This window comes from Episyrphus balteatus, chromosome 2, assembly GCF_945859705.1.
Source record: "Episyrphus balteatus chromosome 2, idEpiBalt1.1, whole genome shotgun sequence".
NCBI classification, from domain to species: Eukaryota; Metazoa; Arthropoda; class Insecta; order Diptera; family Syrphidae; genus Episyrphus; species Episyrphus balteatus.
The window spans coordinates 53,432,196-53,454,372 of NC_079135.1; the positions used below are offsets into that span (position 1 = coordinate 53,432,196).

At 30.1% G+C, this 22,177-nt stretch overlaps 2 protein-coding genes across 25 annotated transcripts in view; one reads left to right on the forward strand and one right to left on the reverse strand.

The window, feature by feature from the left end:
• Positions 1–13,562, forward strand: part of LOC129911989 (uncharacterized) — a 28,159-nt gene extending 14,597 nt beyond the window's left edge. The window contains exons 4-6 of the mRNA XM_055990074.1: positions 16–136; positions 12,327–12,548; positions 12,626–13,562. Coding sequence (XP_055846049.1) covers positions 16–136; positions 12,327–12,548; positions 12,626–13,342 — 1,060 coding nt within the window. The 3' untranslated portion in view covers positions 13,343–13,562. The remainder of the gene's footprint in view (positions 1–15; positions 137–12,326; positions 12,549–12,625) is intronic.
• LOC129911982 (coiled-coil domain-containing protein CG32809) overlaps positions 1–22,177 on the reverse strand; it is a 321,116-nt gene that overhangs the window by 65,616 nt on the left and 233,323 nt on the right. For 21 of the 24 annotated variants that reach the window (XM_055990027.1, XM_055990030.1, XM_055990037.1 and 18 more), the window contains 5 exons: positions 21,409–21,590; positions 19,222–19,251; positions 15,475–15,646; positions 15,044–15,390; positions 14,011–14,073 (listed from right to left, as the gene is read on the reverse strand). In XM_055990027.1, coding sequence (XP_055846002.1) covers positions 14,011–14,073; positions 15,044–15,390; positions 15,475–15,646; positions 19,222–19,251; positions 21,409–21,590 — 794 coding nt within the window. The remainder of the gene's footprint in view (positions 1–14,010; positions 14,074–15,043; positions 15,391–15,474; positions 15,647–19,221; positions 19,252–21,408; positions 21,591–22,177) is intronic. The other 3 variants (XM_055990041.1, XM_055990033.1, XM_055990032.1) reach the window with 2 other exon arrangements.

Here is a 22,177-nt window from a genome sequence, read left to right on the forward strand (position 1 = left end):
TTTTGAATAAAAAAGACTCAATTATCCACTGAGAACAAGACAGTGGCATCATATCTGCACGTCATGGAATGGTAAAAGCGGTGAATGGCAAGTCTGGCTAAAAGCGGAACGAATCGGACGCGGCTTCCATAATGCGGTAAGTGTGTTGAATTATTTTCGCTAGATTTCTTGTTGATGTCATATATGAGAGTTGGGTGCAATTAATCTCTTAGTCTGTAGAGCGCAATGAGCATAAGCTCTAAACATGTTGGTTGAGTAATGTTATTAAGTTATTGCGTGAACGTTAACGCATGCAGCAAATTTTCTTCTATTGACTGTGGCGGTGGCGCAGTATAGTTTGGAATGGACGACTCTGCGCTGTGTACATAGATTTTCATTATAGGAGCGATTATGTTTGTTACGGTGATTCAGTTGTGAAATGGGCAAGTGAAGTCGAAAGTGAGACATATGCAAATCGAGGAAACTGTTAATCGCACACCAGGTGTTGATAGTCAGATGGTATTGGTTTGTAACACTTAACAAATAAACAAAAATATCAACTACTTGGGAAATCGACATCAATTAAAGTGCGAATATAGATAGATAGGACAAATGGAAACATTTTTGCGAACGGAAATGATAGTTCAAGTGATGTGAGTGTCCTTCCCGGAAAAGGATTTAAGTCGTGTGACAAAATTTTATTTATTTTGAATACAAAAATTTAGAGTAGATTTTTTCAGGAAACAAAATCAAGAAATGTTGTACCTATCTGTCGAAATTAAAAAAAAAATCTAGGTATACATAATGTATAAAATCTAAATGTTTGTTTGTACGCTCATGAAAAACGAACGGGAAGTCCAATCGACTCTATTCTATTTTACATGCTCTTTGTATTTGTTAGTGGAAGGTTTATGTAAAAAAAAACATTTTTTTTTTTTCAGAAAAACAAAAAGCAAATGTTTGAAGATTGTAGATTGGAAACTCCTAAATAAACAATATTCTAAATTACGCTTAAATCTCAAAAACACTCAATAGTAAATTTAAGGCTAGTCGCGCACATTCGACTTTTAGTCTCCCAACAGTTTGGTTTCAAAAATGAAACACATGGGTTTGGGTTAATATGGGACCGCGCGCACATGCAGAAACTATTTTGTAGTTGGTTTGTTCAACTAAATGATTTGTGTTTTGTTACAAACTAAGACCGTCTGTGAATTGGGTTAAATATTTAACCCTTTCGAACCCAGCGTTACTCTCATGTAAATTTATTAAAAAATACGTAAAAAACATTCCATTAAATAATTTTTTTATGTTTCGATGGCTTAATTGAAATATAATAATGGACTGAGAGCTGGCAGCAGATTTCTTGCGCGAAAAGTAACCGATTTATATTAATAGAGCAATATTAATAGAGTGATAACAAACCTGTAAGTCTGCCGGCGTGTATGCGCGCCAATTCTGAGAAAAAGTGCAATAACAGTGCTCGTCTTCATGCCTTATGGTTGGTACTTGGTACTTTGAAAAAAGTTTTTTTTGTTATAACTTTTGAACTAAGGGTGGCCTTAAGAAAAAAAGTGATGTAATTTGTTGGAATTAGCATGGATAATTGAGAAAAAGTGGAATGAGGACAATTTTAACAATGAAAAGAAAAAAAAAAAAAAAAAAATTTTTGATTTTTAAGAGGTTGGTAATTTGAAAAAGTTTTTTTTTTTCGTGTGCTGAAAAAGAAATCACTTCACACCATTTTATACTTATTGTTACTTTTGAAAAATGTTTGGATATGTTTTACTATGCATGTAGCTTTTCTAGGAGCTTATATGACAAACCAAAAAAATCAAAGATTTTTACACTTGAAAAAACATTTGTAGATATGTTGTGGTTTTTAAGGTGAAATGTCAACTTAAGATTCTTAACAGGAATGTTATATAGACTACATTCAATCAAGTAAAAATTTTAAGTCAAATAAATAACATTTAAGACGCAATACAAATACCAGTGGATTTAGTTGTTCTTAATTATAAAGGAGATGGCACATTTTTCTATGGAGCTTGGGCCCAGTGTGTTCATTAACGAAATTGGTATCAAATGAAAGGTGACGGTAAGCACATTACGTGGGTAAAATATTTTCAAATTCGTTAGTGGGGTTTTGGAGATATTTGAGTTTGAAGTTTCGGATTTCACAATCAAGATTTCAGCTAATTTTTCGAACAATTAATCGTAGAATGCGTAATAATGGGTGTACAGAAATAATATTGGTATCAAATGAAAGGTATTTCTCTCGTCTATCTGTGTCAAAAGTTTTTTTCTTTATTAAAAAAAATAATACATATTAGGTATTTACTTCTCAAAAGGTGATTTTTTTAAGCGAGGCATTTGGCACATCGAAATATCAAAATATTCAGTGGTGACATGCACTTTTTTTGCAATTTTTCGATAGCTTAATGTGTTACCTTTAATTCTATATATAAAATAGTTCTTTAAAACATACAAAAACCTTATAATAAGCAAAATACACAAAACCGCGCTGAAATATGCCTATTAAATAATAAGAAGAGAAACTATAGTTCAGTCAATGGGAAAAAATCTGGAAAAAGCTATGACGTCAGCTAAGTTTGAATGTAGTATTGAAGAGGGGTTTATCCCAAGTACAAATCTCAGATTGCGTATTGTTTGGTCTTGTGGGGCGACCGCCATTTTGAAAAACGCATATGTCTCAATATCTCGAGAACGACTGGTCGGACAGAAAACTAGAAAGGACTTTTTAGATTGGAAATTAGTTAATCTTTCTTTTTCTAGTACATCATTTTTCTCTAGGAGTTATTATTTCAGAGTTACACTACCGAAAATTGTGTGTTTTTTGATATTTTAAATATTTTAAACAACCCTTAGAGTTAAGTGCGGAATTACTGAGAATGAGATACTTTGCGGTTCTGTTACTCTGAAAGTATAACTCCTATAGAAAAATGATGTACTAGAAAAAGAAAGATTAACTAATTTCCAATATAAAAAGTCCTATCTACACATTCTACGAATAATTGTTCAAAAAAATAGCTGAAATCTTGATTTTGAAATCCGAAACTTCAAACTCAAATATCTCCAAAATCCCACTACCGAATTTGAAAATATTTTACCCACGTAATGTGCTTACCGTCACCTTTCATTTGATACCCATTTCGTTAGTGAACACACTGGGCCCAAAAATGTGCCATCTCCTTTAAAAATAGGTCATGTGGTGTATGCTTATTTTTTTTTGGAGTGGTGAATAAAAACTAATTCATCTATAATTTTAAAACTAAGCGTAGGATAGCGAAAATAAAAGATGGGCTATCCTAGGCTCACCTTGGACAAACAAACCACGGTTTTAAACTAACGATTTTTTCACAGGAAAAAAAATCAAACATTTTTTCGGTTTCTGATATAAAAAAAAGTTTTTTGTTGTATCTTTTAAAAAAATAGTAGAATAAAGAAAAGTTGGGCTATCCTAGGCTAACGTTGGGAAAATGAACCACAGTGCAAAACCAACAATTTTTACACTGAAAAAGAAAAAAAATATTTGTTTGTGATTTTTGAGGTGAAAAAAAAATAATTCCGTTATAATTTTAGAACTAAGGGAAGGCTAGCGAAAAAAAATCGTGGGCTATTCTGGGCTAACCTTAGACAATCGAACCAGGCAGGTTGCTAACTTCACATAACCTTATAAGTGTACATCAAGGGAAAAATAATATTCTTTGATATATTTCACTTTATTGATGATGAAAAAAATTGCAAGTGCATGAGAATCAAAAATAAAATTTACAGAACAACGCGTATACCTTCTGTAAGGATTTATAAAAGTTTTTTACACCATTAATTTTTTTGTTTTGCAAAATGTATCGCAATGCACACAGGTTAAGTTTTTTACAGCTCAAAATTTTTTTATTCACCTCAATAGTGTCAAAAATTTAACAGAGGTTAAATATTGAACCCAATTCACACACGACCTAAATGGTCTAGCCAACATCAATCACCAATGTAAGAATACAGTTTTCTCATTCTCAATTTTTTGTTAAATGTTTTAGTTCAAAACTATTTATATGTATTCTCTGACTTAAAAAGGAAAGGAACAACTCAACCAAAAAAACTATTTTATTATTTAATTACACCGAACAACTACATTTTGTCCTAAAAATCTCCATCTGTAAGAGGCCCTAAAAAAACCTTTTTGCAATGCTTCTTATAATTTGAGCTCTTCACAACAAAAAAAAAACCTTTTTTTTCACTTTTAAATGATTGCTTAAATTTTAATAATTTCATTTCACATGCAAAAATTCTCATTAAATTCAATTACCCTCTTTACAAAGTATCACAGTCGTCCTAGCAGAGACAGAAAACACATAATTCGCTTTCTCTATTCTAAATTAATGGCGCTTGTAGTATACCTGTCCGGTGAGCTCCACCAAGGGTACACGTGCACACAATTATTATTGTACTTTAGTACCACCATCGTTTTGCAGCAAATTAACATTTCTGTGTTTGACAGAGCATTAAATGTATTTTGCTGCAAAATAATATAAAATCATTAATATTGAACACAATAGAAAAAGAGATGCATCCTTAAATGGTGAGGGGAAAAGACAAATTAATAAATGCAACTGCTGCATTCCGGGTTGAATCCCGTCCCGTCACAGCCAACGGGCGTTATTTTTGTTGTTGTCGTTGTTTTGTGTACTTTGTTAAGCTTTTGACAAAGTGGGTTTTCAACCTTGGTAAAGTGTATTGACAAGTTGGGCTCCTTGGTTCAGCGGGCGTCTAAAACCATAAAACTGTACCTATTTATTTTTTAATAAAATGCAAGTTCAATGAAGAAAATTTTAATATTATGGGAATCGAAAACTCAAAGTAATACCTATTTTTAACAAGCAAACTAATGGAAACTATCCTTAGTGACAAACTGTCTAAAACTGGTATACGCAGTGTGAATTTGAAGTAAACTACTAAAATTTAGACTGAAACTAATATAGTTCGAAATATTAGTATCAGTAAGAAAATTTCGTTCGAATCAAAATCATGATCATTTGCGAAAGTGGGTACCCTGGGTTTTTTGATGATAAGACTCTAAAAATATCAAAAAAATCTTCGAACGCAAATCTATTCAGTTTGTACAGCTTATCGCACTGATTATGAAATTCTAAGTGAATTTAATCACACACAGAAAATCTGGATTTAGGGCCATATTCCAAAAATTCTAGCCTGATACATAGTTTCAAGTTCACTCTGAAATCTGAAAGGACAACGGAATATATCGGATTTCCACTAAAAACTTGCCAAACTATTTTCAGAAAAAAAAGAGCTTTGCAACTTTGTTTCTTTTATTGACTGTGAAAAAGATATTTTTACATTGCTAAAATATTTTAATGTTTATTCCTTATCCACTTTAAATGTTCGTTAAACCTATTGACATTGACAATTTGTGTGGATCAGAATTAAACCCCATTTTATTCACTTTTAGAGACTTCGAGTAAGCCGAGAAAAACAAATCGAAAGAAACAAAAACTCTATAGGTTTTGAAATTAACCATTGCTATGGCATAAAATGTAATTTGGGATTCAAACTTGGGCCAAAGTACAATATTAAATATTTGAATGATACGTACATACTTTTGCAAGTAATTTTTTTAAAGTAATACAATGGGGTTTGATTCTGATCCACACAATAAGGTGCTTGCCTTAAGGGTGCATTCACAAAGAAAGATCGATGTTTTAAAGGCACAATATGGAAAACTATTTACTGCAAATTATTTTTTAAGCATGTCCCGATAAAAAAAAACACATCTACTTTCTTAATAACAATAGTAAATTTAACTATATCACAATATGCCTGTCAGACCTAAGGTCTTTTAAATTCAAATTGCAAGGCACTCGTTAGAAGGAATAGAAAGATAGGAAACAATTTTTGTTGGTTGTTTTGCTAAAAACTTTACAACATATTTGTAAAAAGTGTTGTGTTTTTGGCAGCAAATTCATATTTATATTCAAAAATATTGAACTTTTTTTTGCAAAAAATTATAAAATCGGAATAATATAATACTACAATATGCACATGCACAACTACCAACCAACCTAAATACATAATATTATATTCCTATCCGCCCTTTATCCCCATACATGGCAAAATCCACCCTGGACTCTAATCTAGCTTCAAATGCATAATGCACACACACAGACAAGAGAAATGAGAAGAATTATAAAAATGTCACTTGAGTTTGGTTGGATGTAAGTTTTGAAAATATTCCTGAAAAACTTTTTGTAAGAAAAACATCGTAAAATTACTTAAAATATTTGTCTTCCTTAGATATTGTATCTCGTTTAGGGTGGCTCTGTACTGTGCCAACCAGAATAACATCCAAAGAATAGACAGGGAACAGACAACAAAAGTTAAAGTCATGTGTTTTTTAATTTAATTTCCAAGTGAAATTTCATCCCGTGTTCTACTGGGAGTCACACCGAGTCATTTTGTAGACAATACGTTAGACGACGTGACCAACTCACAGTGAATTGGTATTTGAAATTTAATTCGTGATAGTCAACAAAAGGATTGTAAAGAGGATTTTCCTCTTCTCATCGTGTCGTATTCACTTTGGTCGTCTTTCTTTAGCGAAACACTCGTATTATGCATTTGGGTTTATATAGTGGTAGACAATACTGCTGATTTTTGCAAGAAATCGAGAAGTGTTGCTGTATCCGGTATTGAAAGAGTTATGCTAACAAAAAATGTATAAGGGTGTGTAGCGTGGAGATAGATATTTGCTGTGTCGGTTGTAATTTCCGGTGCTGATAAAATCTAGAATGAAAAGTGTTACACAGGAGTGTGTTTTTGATAGACAATATAAGGTGACAATGTTTAAAGGAAAATTTAATAAAGAGTGCTTTTTCTGAATTAAATGTACGGGATTTTTATATCACCAAGAACTTTATGCATGCATTGGACGCCATGGTACAGGTGTAGATCTATTTTTTTGTTTTTTTTTTTTGAAAAAAAAATAAAATAAAAATAAATAGCATCATATGTTAGTCTCCAAAAATTTATCTCAGCTTTTTCAATATTCTTTTTCTTACAACGACAACGAAATCATCCAGGATAGATTACGCATATAAATTTATTTCTTCCCATTCCCTCCAAACATTCTTTAAAGGTTTATAGAAGCTAATATAAAAAAAATCTAAAATCTTGGGGACCAAAAAATAAAAGTGAAACTTTGGTTTTTAGATAACGGCTCAGTTTTGAACTTTAAATTAGCTTTGCAAACTTGAATAGCCGGTAATTACCACAACTCGGTAATTACCACAACAGAACGTGTTTTCTTTGATTTTCAGGAAATTTAATCTACATTAACATGTCTTTTCCATATAAAAGTCTGCAGGTCTTCGGACTTAATGCTTTACTTTGAAAATTGTGTTCATTCTTTTTTTCTGAATTTATAACAGAATGAATTTAATGTTTTGCATTTCGATTTTATTAGTCTCTAATTTGAACAACATTTACAATATTTGCTGATGGATGAGTGTTGAAAAAAAAAATAGAACAAATTGATCATTTTTATAAATATTTTCAAAAAACAAGTCACTACACTCAAATTGTAACATTTATTTCGATTCAAAAATTCTGAAACTAAATTAAAACTATAACAAATAGAACTGTCGTTTTTTAATACTTTCAATTTCCTCTTTTTTTGAAATCTTAATACACACATTAAAAAATTGTATCGAATTTAGACAGATTGTATTTTTGTACTCGAGAAAACCCATTTGTATCGAATTCGATACAATTGTATCGAATTTTCCATGCCTGGAACGTATAAGCTTCCAGGCATCATTATATTTTTTTTTGTTAAAACCTACTATGGAGTGCTGAAATGACCAAGGACTGAAAAATTCAGGTATTTTTAAGCATTTTTGATAATTTTGCGTCCGATACCCATAGCCAAAAACTTTGTTAAAATGTTCGATCTGATATAAGACGTTATTGTACTTTTATGGCAAGCCAAGATTTAACTCGTTCCATTGAAGAACTCATACTTTTATTCCAAAAATAAATTCATTTAATCATGTAAACTGATTCAAGTTATACATTTCGTCGGTGAAACCAGAAAAGTGTGTAACTCCAAATTTTCTTAAAATTAGATTTGAATGTCAACTGTTAGCCAAACCTAATATCTATCGTTCCTTAAACTGGGAATCCCCTTAAAGTTAAAAGTTTTTATTTTATTAGCAAATTAGAAAATAGAAACATATAGGTACAAATGCCTTCAAAACGATGAGGTTTTATTGCTCTCCTATAAAATTTGCTAAAATGGAGTTATACACTTTTCTGGTTTCGCCGACGATTTGCCACTTCTATAGAACCTATAACAGAAATTAAATGAATATTTTTATGTCAACAAATATTGGATACATAGAGTTGTCAAAAAAAAAAAACTAATATTTTGTTTAAGCTTTTTCCAACGAAATGTTTCTACCTTTTTACAAAAATATTGCGGGATGTTTATTTGTATAGGTATCTACATATAAATCCTTAAATCTATAAAAAATCATTGGAAATCAGTCGTTTAAGCGTTTTTTTTTTTATTTCTAATTAATTTTTGTTTTGACATTTCAAATATTCAATTTCGAATGAAATTAAAAAAACTTGAATACCTACAGGGCAAAAATGTTTTAAATTTTTGTTAATTTTTTGTTAAAAATTGTTATTTACTGGGAAACTTTGTAATAAACTTATGAGTTTTTTTTTTTTTTTTTTTCATTTGCCATCAACTTCCCCACACCCTTAGTTCATAAAATTCTATGTATATTACTTTCCAAGTTAAAGCCTTTTAAATTAACAACGTCATAAAAGTGCATAAGCTTTTGCACTCACAAACCTTAAATCCATTGCTTTCAATTAAAAAGTATTTTCAAAAACACAATTAAAAATCAATTAAAAGTTTATAACCTAAAAGATAAATCTACCAAACTCATTCTCCATCACTCGATGGTTGAATTCGAATCTGACTGACATTAGGGTCGCAAGCAGGGCAACCACCCTCATTAATAAAGGTTCCAATTCCAAGTTAAAATCGTAAAATGGTAAAATCTCATTTCAAATTCGATTCAATTGAATATCAAGTGAATGTCACATTCTAATATTTATTTTTGTTAGATTTTATTCACTCGTCGCTCACTAAATCAACAAAAGGATTAGAATCTTAATTAGATTTTCTCACATAAATTGCCAAACCACCATTCAAAGATTATTAAGATAGAGAAGAACCTAGAAATGGAATATGAGAAATGGGAGGTTGAAAAACTGAAAGGCAAAGAGTTTTCATTCAAAAAAAGGACGAGGAAGAAGACGAAGAAGACCGACGTTGCACAGACATTTTGAAGAATTAAATGGCACACTACACTTTCGTCGTCATCGTCGTCGTCAGAAGAAAGAAAAAGTTGAGACATTTCACTTCGTAACAATTAATTAGCAGAGAGAAAGAGAAAATACTAATGAAAGTTGGGTTAGTAGAAATGAAGAAAAAAAGAAAAAAAAAATAGAAAGGAAGTTATAGAAGGGATGGAAATAGAAGGGTCGACGGAAGTGTATCAGAGAGGTCTTCGTATTTCTTCGTCTTAGCGGGCTTAGACAATGGCAGTTAGTGAAAGATAAATTATTTACTGTGAATTCACAAGATAATGAATTTTGCCGGGAAAATTTTAATTAATTTTGTTAAGTATTTTAAAAATAATTGTTAGAGAAGTATGTATAAGACTTAAATTGTTTCGAAGTAACGGTGACAAAGGTTAGGTATTCTCGTTTATCTGAGAGTTATTATAAAAGTTATGTAGAGCAAAAATTATGGATTTTTTTTTAATAAAATACCAAAGCTCATGATCAATGGAAATAAGGAAAAGGCAATTATAATTAAATTCAAATGCAAAATGAAGTTACATTGTTCTTGATGTAGTGGTTCAAGTGAATTAAGAGTTTAAGACCTTGATTTTAAATTCTTGTAAGTAATGAAAAAAGGATGAAATGTATTCCTTTATTGGAAAAAAATGATATATAAAATAATTGTTGATTGTATTTGTGAAATAAACATCACTACTCTAACTGTACATTTAGTTAAGTCAAAAAACGTTTATTCCAAGAAGAAGAAAGAACACAAATAGATATTTTAAAGAGTTTAAAAAATGTTCGAATATCAAATACGTTACTGATATCTTATGGTAAGTTTTAAGAGATTCTATTTTTTAAGGAATTTCATTGTGTATTTGTTTATGCTTTAGTTGCTGAAAGTTTATTTCAATACAAAAACTGCCACACAAGTTTTTGTAACTTTAACTTTTAACAAACTAAACTAGCCTACACATTAAATTCACAACATTTGTACCCTTGCAACCTAAATTCACACTTTTGCAAATCAAATTCACCTAAGGAAAATTAAATGCTTGAACTTATTTGATAAAAAAATCGTTTTTTCATTCCCTCCTTCGTCCTAAGCTCGTGGATGGATTTTTTTTTTCAAACTTTAAACAGATGTTCTTTAAAGAAAGAATCATAAAAGTTGTTTTTAAAAGTCTATCTACCATAAAAAATTTTCAAGTTACTGTAATTTTCTCGAAAACCGCTCTAACGATTTTGATTACAAATTTCACATGGATTGCTTAAAGGAATTGCAATAAAATTGTGTTTTTAAGTTTTTCTTAAAATATTCATAAACAAAAAAAAAATGGAGTTTTCATTGAAAAAAAATCTTTCCTCTATATCGGCTTTTCCCGTATATCACACAAATTTCTTTAAGTGTATAGATACAGTTATTGCAATCTATAAGTTTACTTATATAAAAAAAACTTTGAGCACATACATGGGACCCAGTCGTGATTTTACATGAAATTTTCTCCCCATACAAAAATAAGCTAAAAATTGACTTAAAATAAGGAATAAGATCACAAAATGTGTTTTATAAAATACTTTTTAATGTGTTGACTCTGTTTCTAGTTGAGTTTAAAAAAAAAATTTTAATGCCCACAAAAATATAAAAACAACATCCATAAGAAAATAAAATTGTTAAATAATTGATATAAAAATACCTACATACTTTCTAAATTATTCTTTATCTTTATGACAACGCAAAAAAAGGTTAAAAATGAAAGCCATCCATCAAAGCAACTTCCTTAAAGTTGCTCTATTTGTTGGGGTGGCATTTTAGATGGAATATAAAATCATTTGCGAGAAAGTTAGAAAAACCGAAAATATTAAATTTTGATGAATGCCATCTGCGTGGGATTATTCAAACTACAGGCACAAACATAATTATATCTTCCGCCAGATGGCTTTACAAAAACAAAAACTTTTCTCCCCAAAAAAAAATAAAAACACCTACAACACATGCCATTAAATAAAGTTTACTTCAAAGAAGAAATTATCTTTCTTCCTCATGTATGTATATTGTATATATCCCGAGCCTTAAATCTCACCAACCTGTTGTAGATTCGGAAATCATCTTCGCGGAAAATGAAAGTTTATTTAAATTATTATTCGTTGTCAATTTTGTTGCATTGTAACAGATGTACGCCTGATGCTGTCACCAACATCATCATTATCATCATCTTCACATAAAGTGCTATGTCATTGTCATCTCTCTCAAAAACATCAGGCAAAGGCATAACAACAACTTGTTTCGAAGACGCGACGACGCCACTGAGCCGCCAGACGTCTCGTTGCGTGCTGTGTGGAAGGTGAAAACATCAAACTTCCGTCTTCCTTTGCGACCAAAGACTCGACGAAAAAACACTTAACCATACAAACAGACTGACTGAGTTAACTATTTAACCCAATGTGCTAAGATAAAAACCGAGTCTTGCACTTAAAAATATGCAAGTTCGGTACCAGTATTTCGGGACTTGATGTATGCCTGATGCAATGCTGTGTACATGACACTGTGGCGACCGACGACAACAATTTTTCTAGTTAAACCTGCCACCATAAGCTTTTCCTGAAACTACTACTGGTGCCTACTTCATTGAATTTCCAACTATTTGACACTTGTCTTAGAGTAACTTTTGGTGTTATGCAATTTGAAAATGAGTTATTAGTGCTGCCACTCTGGTGGATAAATGTTATATTATACAGTACTTTCAATACTTTAATATGGTTCCATAACAAATGAACAAATTTTGGCAAAAATCACTGATAAGCAGTTGATCCTTACAGAAGAAGGGATAAAAAGCTTTAGGAAAAATATTTTTTCACACTCATTGCCTTAAAGCCCTTAATACCGCAAAATTAAATTACACAAATGTCAACACTGGCACTAATTAATGTTTGTTTTGTTTCATTCACAGTTGGTATCGCATAAAATTCCCGCCAACGGAATGCTTTTCGCCGGTGGACCGTCTGAGACTGGAGAAGTTGCCCATGGACTTCACTTTGAGTTGACCCTGATACAAATTTACAAGGTGGCATTGAGTGCTGGTAAAGCCCACCGTGATCACAAACATCACCACGTGCACCACTTTGATCACGAGGGACAAGAAGTCACAACAACCAAAGCTCCGCCACCAGTCGTGAGTATAAAGCAATAAAGTTTGATGTCATTTGTAATATTTTTATTATTTACTAATTTTAATTTTTGTTGTTGTAGATGAACCCACCCCAGGCTATGAATAACCTCTTGGCAAATGGTCAAATTCGTACTCGAGTGAGGATCAATTTCGCACAACCGACTCAGACCTTGAACAATATAATTGGTACCAATTCAGATGTCAGCGGTGTTCCTGCTCCCCAAGCTACAATAAATACAAACTTTGTCAATGGACAGTTCCACACAAACAGCCGTCTGGTAGCCCAACAGCTTGGAGGATTGGCTGGTCCGTCTGGACCGATAGGTCCAACAAGAATTCCTTCACGGGTATCAGTTTTTGGCAGTCGTATTCCAAATTCTATAAACTCTCGAATTGTAGACGACACTAGCAGTCGGGTCATTTTCAAGCGCAGTCTCGACCGCAAAATGAAGAATCAGGAAAAGGTCTTGAACAAGCGTGGTTTAGTATTCCTCGAAGATGGTTCAATTGTCGATGATGAAGAATTCAAGTTTGAGGGTTTAGCTGAATTTGGAGGCAAGGAATTCAAACACGACTTGAAGGTTAAAATGAACTTAGACCATGAGGATATCGAAGATGAGATCAAAGAACATGATCGTGAGCCTGCCGAAGAGGAAGTTAAAGCAGTAATGGAATTTTGTGGAAATTGCGATATTGAGCCATTCCAGGGGGCAATTGTATTTGCATGGAAAAATGCCATGGGTTCTATGGATCGTGCATTAGATGGACAAAGTGTGGGTCGATGTGGTAATTTTTAGGCTTCTAATGTAAACATTTTGTTTAAGGAACTTAGTTTCACTAGTCAGCGAACATAAGATAAAGAAAGAGAGCAAAATCCATTATACCACCACACACACAATCATTTAATGAATAGTTAATTGTATAACATTATAAATTTATAAAATTGTAAAAAGTAGTTCATAGTTATAAGTTACTTAATAAATGTTATTTTTTTTATTTTTGAATTTTCTAGGTAATTAAAATTTTTTAGTTTTTTTAATTCGAATAAATTTAGATAAAATCAATATTTTATATAGGTATATAAAATTAAAATATAAAATATAAAATAAAATAAAATAAAATAAAATAAAATAAAATAAAATAAAATATAATATAATAAAATAAAGTAAAATAAAATAAAATAAAATAAAATAAAATAAAATAAAATAAAATAAAATAAAATAAAATAAAAAAATAAAATAAAATAAAATAAAATAAAATAAAATAAAATAAAAAAATAAAATAAAATAAAATAAAATAAAATAAAAAAAATAAAATAAAATAAAATTAAAAAAAAATAAAACAAAATAAAACATAGTTGAATACCTAAAATGAAATAAATAATATAAAAAATCAAATTTTTAAATTAAGATAAAAAAGTTAATGTACTCCTAAGATAACAGAAATCAAAGATTTTTTGACATACCTTTGACTTATGGATATGCTGATGTTGATATTCTGAATCAAATTCTGGTTCGCTGAAGTAACTCTGAAAATTTTAATAAAATAAATTTAGTGTAAATATTATTAAAAAAAAATGAGATAAACTTTTATTTAATAAATTGAAATATGATAACCCTTAACATGCTTAATACGTCACAGAAAATAGAGATCATTGTAATTATACATTGATCTGATATTCAAAATAAGCAGGTGAAAAACGTTTATTTTGAGTACTTTCGACGTGGAAATATATAACTCCAAACTGCATATCTGAACTTTATTAAAACTTCTGAGACGAATTTATTTGTTTTTAAAATAATTTTGTTTTTGGACATAGCAAGGTAAGTATTGAAAAAGCAATAGTGATGCGTTAAATTATTTGACTCATTCTCGAATTGACTTTCATTCTTTTATGGGATCGTAGGTATTTAGTATTCGTTCAGTAAAATTGATTTTTTGCATCAGTTTATTGGTTAAAACTATGTTTTCGAAGTTTTCAATATTAAAAAAATGTTTTTTTTTTTTGGCTATTAAACGTCTAGTTTTGTTCTCATAACATCTGACTGGGTCTTTCTAAACATCGTTTATGACCTTACAATAAAAACCGAATGTCAAAAATTCCTCATTAACAAAATAAAGTAATCTCAAAATCTTCTGTTAGTCTTCTTTTAAGCTTTTCAAAGAATTGTATTAACAGCTTCTTTTAAGTTCTTTAAAAGTAGTTCAGGACGCATTAGCGAACTCCAGTCAATGAGCTGAGGGAAGCTTCCTATAGCAGCTAAATATAAGTAAATTCGATATGAGCTTTCCAGGTAAAACTATCGAATAAATATATAATTTAAAAAATTGGGTTAAACTTTCTATATCAAAGTAGAAGATTTTTAATAATAACTGCAATCAAAATTTTCATTTAGAATAGATGTTTTATTTTCAAATTGGTTCTCTTGCTTAGAAATGAAAAGATTTAATAAAAAACTCATCTAAACTATTATTTTGTTAAAATCAAACTTTCTTACCTGATCTTGATCCCAATGAGCTGGTTGAGCTTGTGGTAATGGCTGTGGTATTCCCGGTCCTCCGGGTAACACTTGTGGCGGGGCAGCAACTTCATTCGATTCAAACAATCGCAACACTGATCTATCTCGTATTTCCCTTAAATGTGATCGCACATCTTCCAATTCATAAAACATATCTTTACTTGCGTCATGAATATATATCTTTACATTAGGACCTTCCAAATAAGCCATGGTCAACTGGCGTGGAAATGAGCGTACAAACAATGCTCGAACTGTATCGATCGATGTTATTTCGTTTGGAAGAAGAGCCCTCTTCGTTTCGGAACGGTATTGAAGGAATACTAATCCTACAAGGAATCTCAATTAAAAAATCTTTTCACATTGATAAATTGTATGCAACAATTAAAAAAACATTAAAAACAACCACGCACCCAAAGGCCTTTCCAAAGTTTTCGATGGAGTTCGAACAACTGGCAGCGATGATCGTTGCTTACCGCCTCTGCGAAATCCTGTACTAGCTGTTTCCACTTCTGACATAATTCCAGGGTCCTCATCAAATAGAGGTCCTTGATTAATTGGCGCATACCCACGCATTGGTTGACCCTAATTTAGCATGGAAGGGTTGGAGGTATTTTCAAAAAAGTTTTCGATACATCGTGTTTACAGGAATAGTAGAGAGTTAAAATTTGTATTCTGATTTTATGACTAAGTGTTGCAGATTAGATAGTAAACAGTGAATAGACTACATGAAAAAAAAACTTTAAAGAAAACCATTTCAATTTCCAAAAGGAAAGCAAACAAAAATACTTACTAAAAAAAAAAAAACAAAAGAAAAACCACATGCTTTTTTTTCAGCAAACCATGAAAAGAGCTTTAGTTGCAAAAATTAAAATAAAAAAAAACAATGCACGCACATAACATATAAGGGTTTCAAAATATATATTTCGGATTTTTCATTAATAAGGAGGATATACTATAAATAAACTATTTCTATGAAATCATTAACCATGCGTCAAAGTTCTATTTATGTTTTTAAAGGGAACTCTCATATCGCATCTTAAGAGAGATAACTATAATACAACATTTCGAATAACAAAAATGGAGAAAAACCTGAAATAGAATTCTGAAAAAAACTGTTTGTTTTTTAAGTGGAAGATATTGACAATTTTACCACTCACATTGTGATATCTTTTGTGAGATTCAAGTTAACTCCAATTTAAGTCACCAAATTTAGTGCGCATTTAATTATTTGGGTTTGTTAGTCTTTCAAATATAAATAATTCCCGACCGTAAAACTGCTGCTTGGTTGACAGTGACAGCAGTCAAACAATAGTCTGTATGTGACTATTGATTGGTTCCTTTGGTTTCATTATTCTTTCAGCAAAGTTAAATATTTCCCAAACGCACACAAATTTGCTGTACAAAATGTTCCACATACGCTATAGTGACTGTATAAGGTCAAACTCCAGAAAATTTAATTTGAAATTGTAAGTTGGCGCAATATCCCACTGATATTCAGAAGAAAAAAACTTCATTTATTCTCTCTAAATTGGTAAAACATTAAGAATAAGTTAATTGATATTTGCTGGTTCGACCCGTTCAAAGACATTTAATTAAATGCCAAAAATGTTTGTCATAGATTTTTGGTGAATATAATCTGTCAAATTAACGAAATATACGTAATCTCGTCATGCCCTTAGAATTGGCCCTAAGTCAAAAGATGTATTAATAATGAAAGTGTGTAGGTACTGTTTAACTTTTGCTTGAGATTGGCATTGAAGATTTAAAAACAAAAACTGGGAAAAACCTTTAACTATTTTTAATGCTTTTATTTGTTTGTGAATGTGGTTTCAGAGCAAATCGTATTGCAGTATATCTCGTTTTGGTTTTTTCCCTTTACTTTAATTTCACTACACCGTGTTTCTGTAGTGATTATGGTTCGACGTAAGCAACAACTCAAGTTCCTACATCAATAGATTTGAATTGAAAAAAAGTTTTTTTTTATGCCCGACTTCTTTCCTTCATCTTGTAAATTTAATTCATAACTATTCTAACATTAAAATAAGAAATATCTTCAATAAAAATAAACAGAATTTCGGTGGTTAGGTACAGGTTTTAGCTGCTTCTGACGTCAATATAAAACATTTTTGTTTTTGTTAGTTCTGTGTTTTTACTTGGTTTCTTCCATGGAAAGGAAAATATACTTCTAACTAAATAGGTGCAAGATAATTATTATATTTTTATGTATTCTTTGGTAATTTACACGTTAAGTAAATAGATGTTCTCCGCATTATGGAACCATTTTGTTGAAATTCCGAAAACATATTTGAACTAAATTGAAAAAAATTTAGATGAACTATATAATCAGCCAAATGTTTAAAAGTCCTTATCTTTATGAATATACAACTGATAACTTCCTTTTGTTTCAAATTTCCGTACTCCGATTAGTGCAAAACAATTATTTTTGTTTCAGTTTTAAAGCAAGAGATTATTACATTCATAGGATTGTTGAAAAGTTTATTTCAATTTTGAGCTATTTTTGTAAAACTATTCTCGTACATTTTACATTAAAACAATTTCTAAAGTAGAATTTTGAATGGGTGGGGGGGGGGGGGGGGTACCAAAATTTGCATTTCTATAGAACACAGTAATTATTTACGTTTCATTTTAAACGCAAAACAAGAACGAATTACACAAATAAGTATTTGTTTTGTTTTTGTTTATCGAATAAAATAACAAAATGAGTAGCTATTAAGTTGTAAGAAAAAATGGAGCTAAAGTATTTTTTTTTTAACTTTTACAAAAAAAAAATGGTGGTATTCAAAAAAACAAAAGGCTTACTCATATCACCTAAAATAGAATTAGAAAATTTCCTTTTATATTCGCTTTTAGAATTATTCTTTGAATTTTCTTTTTTAAATAGGTAGCTTTGAACTCTTAATTTTTTTTCTTTGAGCACAGTTTTGGAGACTTAATGTAAATTTTTTTGTCCATCTCTCGTGAAAAAACTTGTTCCACAACAGAAAAGAAATGTCTGACCATAGACTCGAAGGGAAATTTTTTAGGCTATATTATAACTTTTTGCTTTTGAGCTTCGAATTAATTCATTAAATAGGTACCTATACAAAATTTGTTTGTTCAAAAATTTGTTAGTAAAAACGCTTGAAACAACAACAGCAAATTTTTCGCACGATTTTAAACTCTCTGTTTCCATAATATCTGCTCTTTTTACGAACGTAACATATTTAAAAAAAAAATAATGCAAAAATGATTTTTTTTTAATTGAGTACCTGCAGAATAATAAAAACATACTTAAAATAATGTGGAAAATATGCATATAATCATTTCATATCATTAAATTCATCACATAAAAAAAAACTTCAAAATGTAAAATCCTAGTCTATCAATACAGAGGTTCAACCGAAAACATTAAAAAAAAAAAAATAAAAAATAACAAAATATTACACTCAAAATCGACTCAATACAGGAGTTAAACAGAATATTACGAATAAAAAAGAACCTAGACTGCTCCATGTCTATCTCATATCAAACATAAGCAATCAATTGGGTATAGCTGGAGGAAAATCAGTTGGTCAATTTTCAAAGAGAATCGAGGGAGTCGTTGATATAAAGGCAATTAAAGGTTTGAACATTATTTTAATCGATAGGTAGGTGTACCAAATAAAAGTCTGGCAGCTATAATGTATTTTTAAAATATAAAATTAATCGCGGCCGTTGAAAAATAACGAAAAGAATTATCACTAGATCCTTCAGATAAAATTTAAAGTGAATCCTGCTTTATTGCAAACAAGAGTATTTTAAGATGATTTTATTTCAATATTTTGTATTAACTTAAAGATTTTGTGTTGGTCACTGTGGTGTATACGTGTTTTTTTTTAATGAACTTATGATACCAAAAAATTTACACAATTACATGTAATTATAGAGTCCTGATTACGATTAATTCGTTGTAATTGACCAACTTATTTACCTCAAACTATATCATTTAACTTGTTTCTATGAAAACCATCCGATAGATGCAAGGACGGATATAATTTAATGTTTATTTTCAATGGTTCTACAGTGAATATATTATAATTTTTTTTTCGTGTGTGTGTGTGTTTTTTTTTAATAAATACAATTTTTGATTGGCTAGTTATGGAATTAATTTTGTTTACCTTTTTATTCTTTTGAGCTCGTGTACCCATCTACAAAAATAAACAAGAGATGAAATTCAAAAATATGCGAACAACTATATGGAGAGGAGTTGTGTGTATGTGTGTGTTTTTTCGGTGTAAAATTGTTTAAATTTTCGATTAAATAATTTATTTTGTGTTTATGTTTTGTTTTAATTTAAGTTCATTTTATTTTGCAATTATTTAAAGTGGCATAGATTATAATGTTGTCCGAAATGGATTGCCCTGGGGGAAACTCCTCTTTGGTTGGAAAAGCTGGTTGCAATTTAATTGTATTATAGAAGGATTTCAACATAATTTTTAAATAATATCCGGTATAGCAAATATAAACGTTATTTTCATCAAATAGAAGAAGAAATGGATACGATAGAGTGTGTCATGTAAAGATACTCAAAATTCTTACTCTGTAAATAATATGAAAACATGACGTCAAATGCAAAAAAATAAATAAACAGTTTTTTTTTTTTAAATTAAAATCTGCTTTGTATGTTTGGTTTATTGGGGGGACTAATGAAAGTATTTTGGGAAAAATTTACTTGTTATTTCTTCTTTTTTTATCATTTACTTGGAGGGTTTTTCAAGTACGAATCTTTGAGGCACAAAAACAGGAAAAAAGTACATAAGAGAAAAGTGTTTCAAAATCGTACCTACTGGGAAAAAACATATGTGTTCAAACAAATGTGAACATTGACAGATGAAATTAAAATTTCATCTAAATGAATGCCAATTAATGTAATATGTACATGCGCGTATCATTTCAAATTGCATTGCAACTTTAAATCTTTTACACAGATCGAAAGATAGGATCAACATTGTTATTTTTTTTGCAAATATTTTCGTGGCATTAGTAAATAATGAATTTTAGCACAGACCGTGTTTTTTTACTGAAGGCATCCCATTGCCAACAAATCATTTTATTGATGTGTAATATGAGAAATGTTGAATAAATTAAGTGTTTTGATAATAAAGTGTTAGTTAAAAGAATGTGAACAATTTGTATGTGTGTAAATAAATGTAAAGTGTCTCAACTATAAACCCACTAAGCCCCAAAAATTATTAAAAAAGAAATAAAAACCAAAATTGAAATCAAATGAAGAAATCAAACAAAATTGAATATTGAAGAACATTTCACCGAAGCGTCATATTTATTGCAACGAAATTTGTTTATTTATTTAGTTTTAAAAACTTTTAATATTTTTTGTATCTATATATAAATTTATACTCTTATTTTACAATTCCTAGTTTATTTAGTTTATGACCGCATTTTAAATTCTTAAAAAAAAAAAAAAATGTGGAGGAAAGAGGAGAAAAGCAAGAAATACAAGATTTTATTTTTTTTTAACTTAACTAAATCAAACAAATAAAGTTCTTTGAAGCATTGCAAATAATATACTTTATACATTTCTTGCAACTTATTAGAAAGAAATACAAAATCAGAAAAAAATTCAAAATAATAGTTACAAATCATAAATACTTAATTATATCTGGTATAATATTAGTATAAGAATTTAACAAAATCAAAAAAATGTTTTTTTTGCATCAAGTGTTTATATTTTTGTCTTTCATAAAAAGAAAATAAAAAAAATTGCATTTAAACAAAATTATAAAGGGTTAGTGTACAAAAAAAAATCACAACAAATAATTTAGCTTGTTTTTTATTTATATTTAAATTTACAACTAGGTGTTAGTTAAAATAACATTTAAAAAATATATTTTCAACTTAAGCTTTAATGATTTTTGTTTAAATAAAAAAAAAACAATAACAGAATTTAAGAAAATTAAGAGAAAAAAAATTACAACAACAAGTTAATGTGAAACTTCCTTGATTGCCAGTCATGTGGTGTTGTGTGCGAATAGCTTAAAACATTTTTTATTTTATTCAAATTATGATTGAATACCCAAATTCAAAATATGTATACACCCATTTTTGAACACACCACACATCTAGTAATTTATTTTCTTTTTCTTTTAATATTGTCTTTTGTATTGTAAAATATACATGAAGTTAGTGGTTTTATATATTTTCATTAAAATAGCAAACTTTATCATGAAATTTTGTATGTTTAGCATATTTGATGTTTTGATATATTTAAATATATTTTTTGTTTAAACATTTGTAATTTGTGAAACATACAGAAGTCGAGTGTTAGGTATGTAACGTCGATTTACCTCCAGATCCATGGCTCGCTGTTGGGGTTGGCCTTGTCCGCCCATACCACCACTGGCATTTCCCATGCCAATGGCAACACCTCCGACTCCACCACCACCCCCGCCATATTGTAACATATCACCGCCCAAAGTGTGACGCCTGGGATCTTCGCGGCGGGCGTTACGTCTTCTATCGTCGGATACTGAAATAGAAAAAGAACAAAACTTAGGTTAGTAAAAAAGATCAAAAGAAATATTTTTTTACAATAAAAACAATAAGTTTTTTAATAATTTGAAAAGACAAAAGGAGCCTCCATTGTTTTTGCAAACACTTTTGCTATTTGCATATTGCGGAATTTTTGTCACATCAATGGATTTAGTTTTTTAAATTGTAAATTTAGGAGGTCACTCTGGTGTATGAGTACTATTTTTTTTTGTGAGGTGAATAAAAACTTATGCTTTTTAAACTTAGCGTAGGAAGCGAACATTAAAGTTGGGCTGTCCTGGGTTAACCTTGGGCAAACAAACAACGGTTTTAAACTCACAGGAAAAAAATAAAAATTTAGAACTAAGGGTGGGCTGACGAAAAAAATCTTGGACTAACTTCGGACTATCAAACCAGCAGGTTTGAAAATAAAATTAGCATTTGGGGGTGCCATCTTCACATAGCCGTGAGCAACCCTGTCTGACTCCACTTCGAAATTCGAGTTCGTCTAACAGTTTTCCTACATGCATTTTGACCCATCGTGTGTAAAACTGAGCTCATCTGGGTACACTTCTAAAACGTACG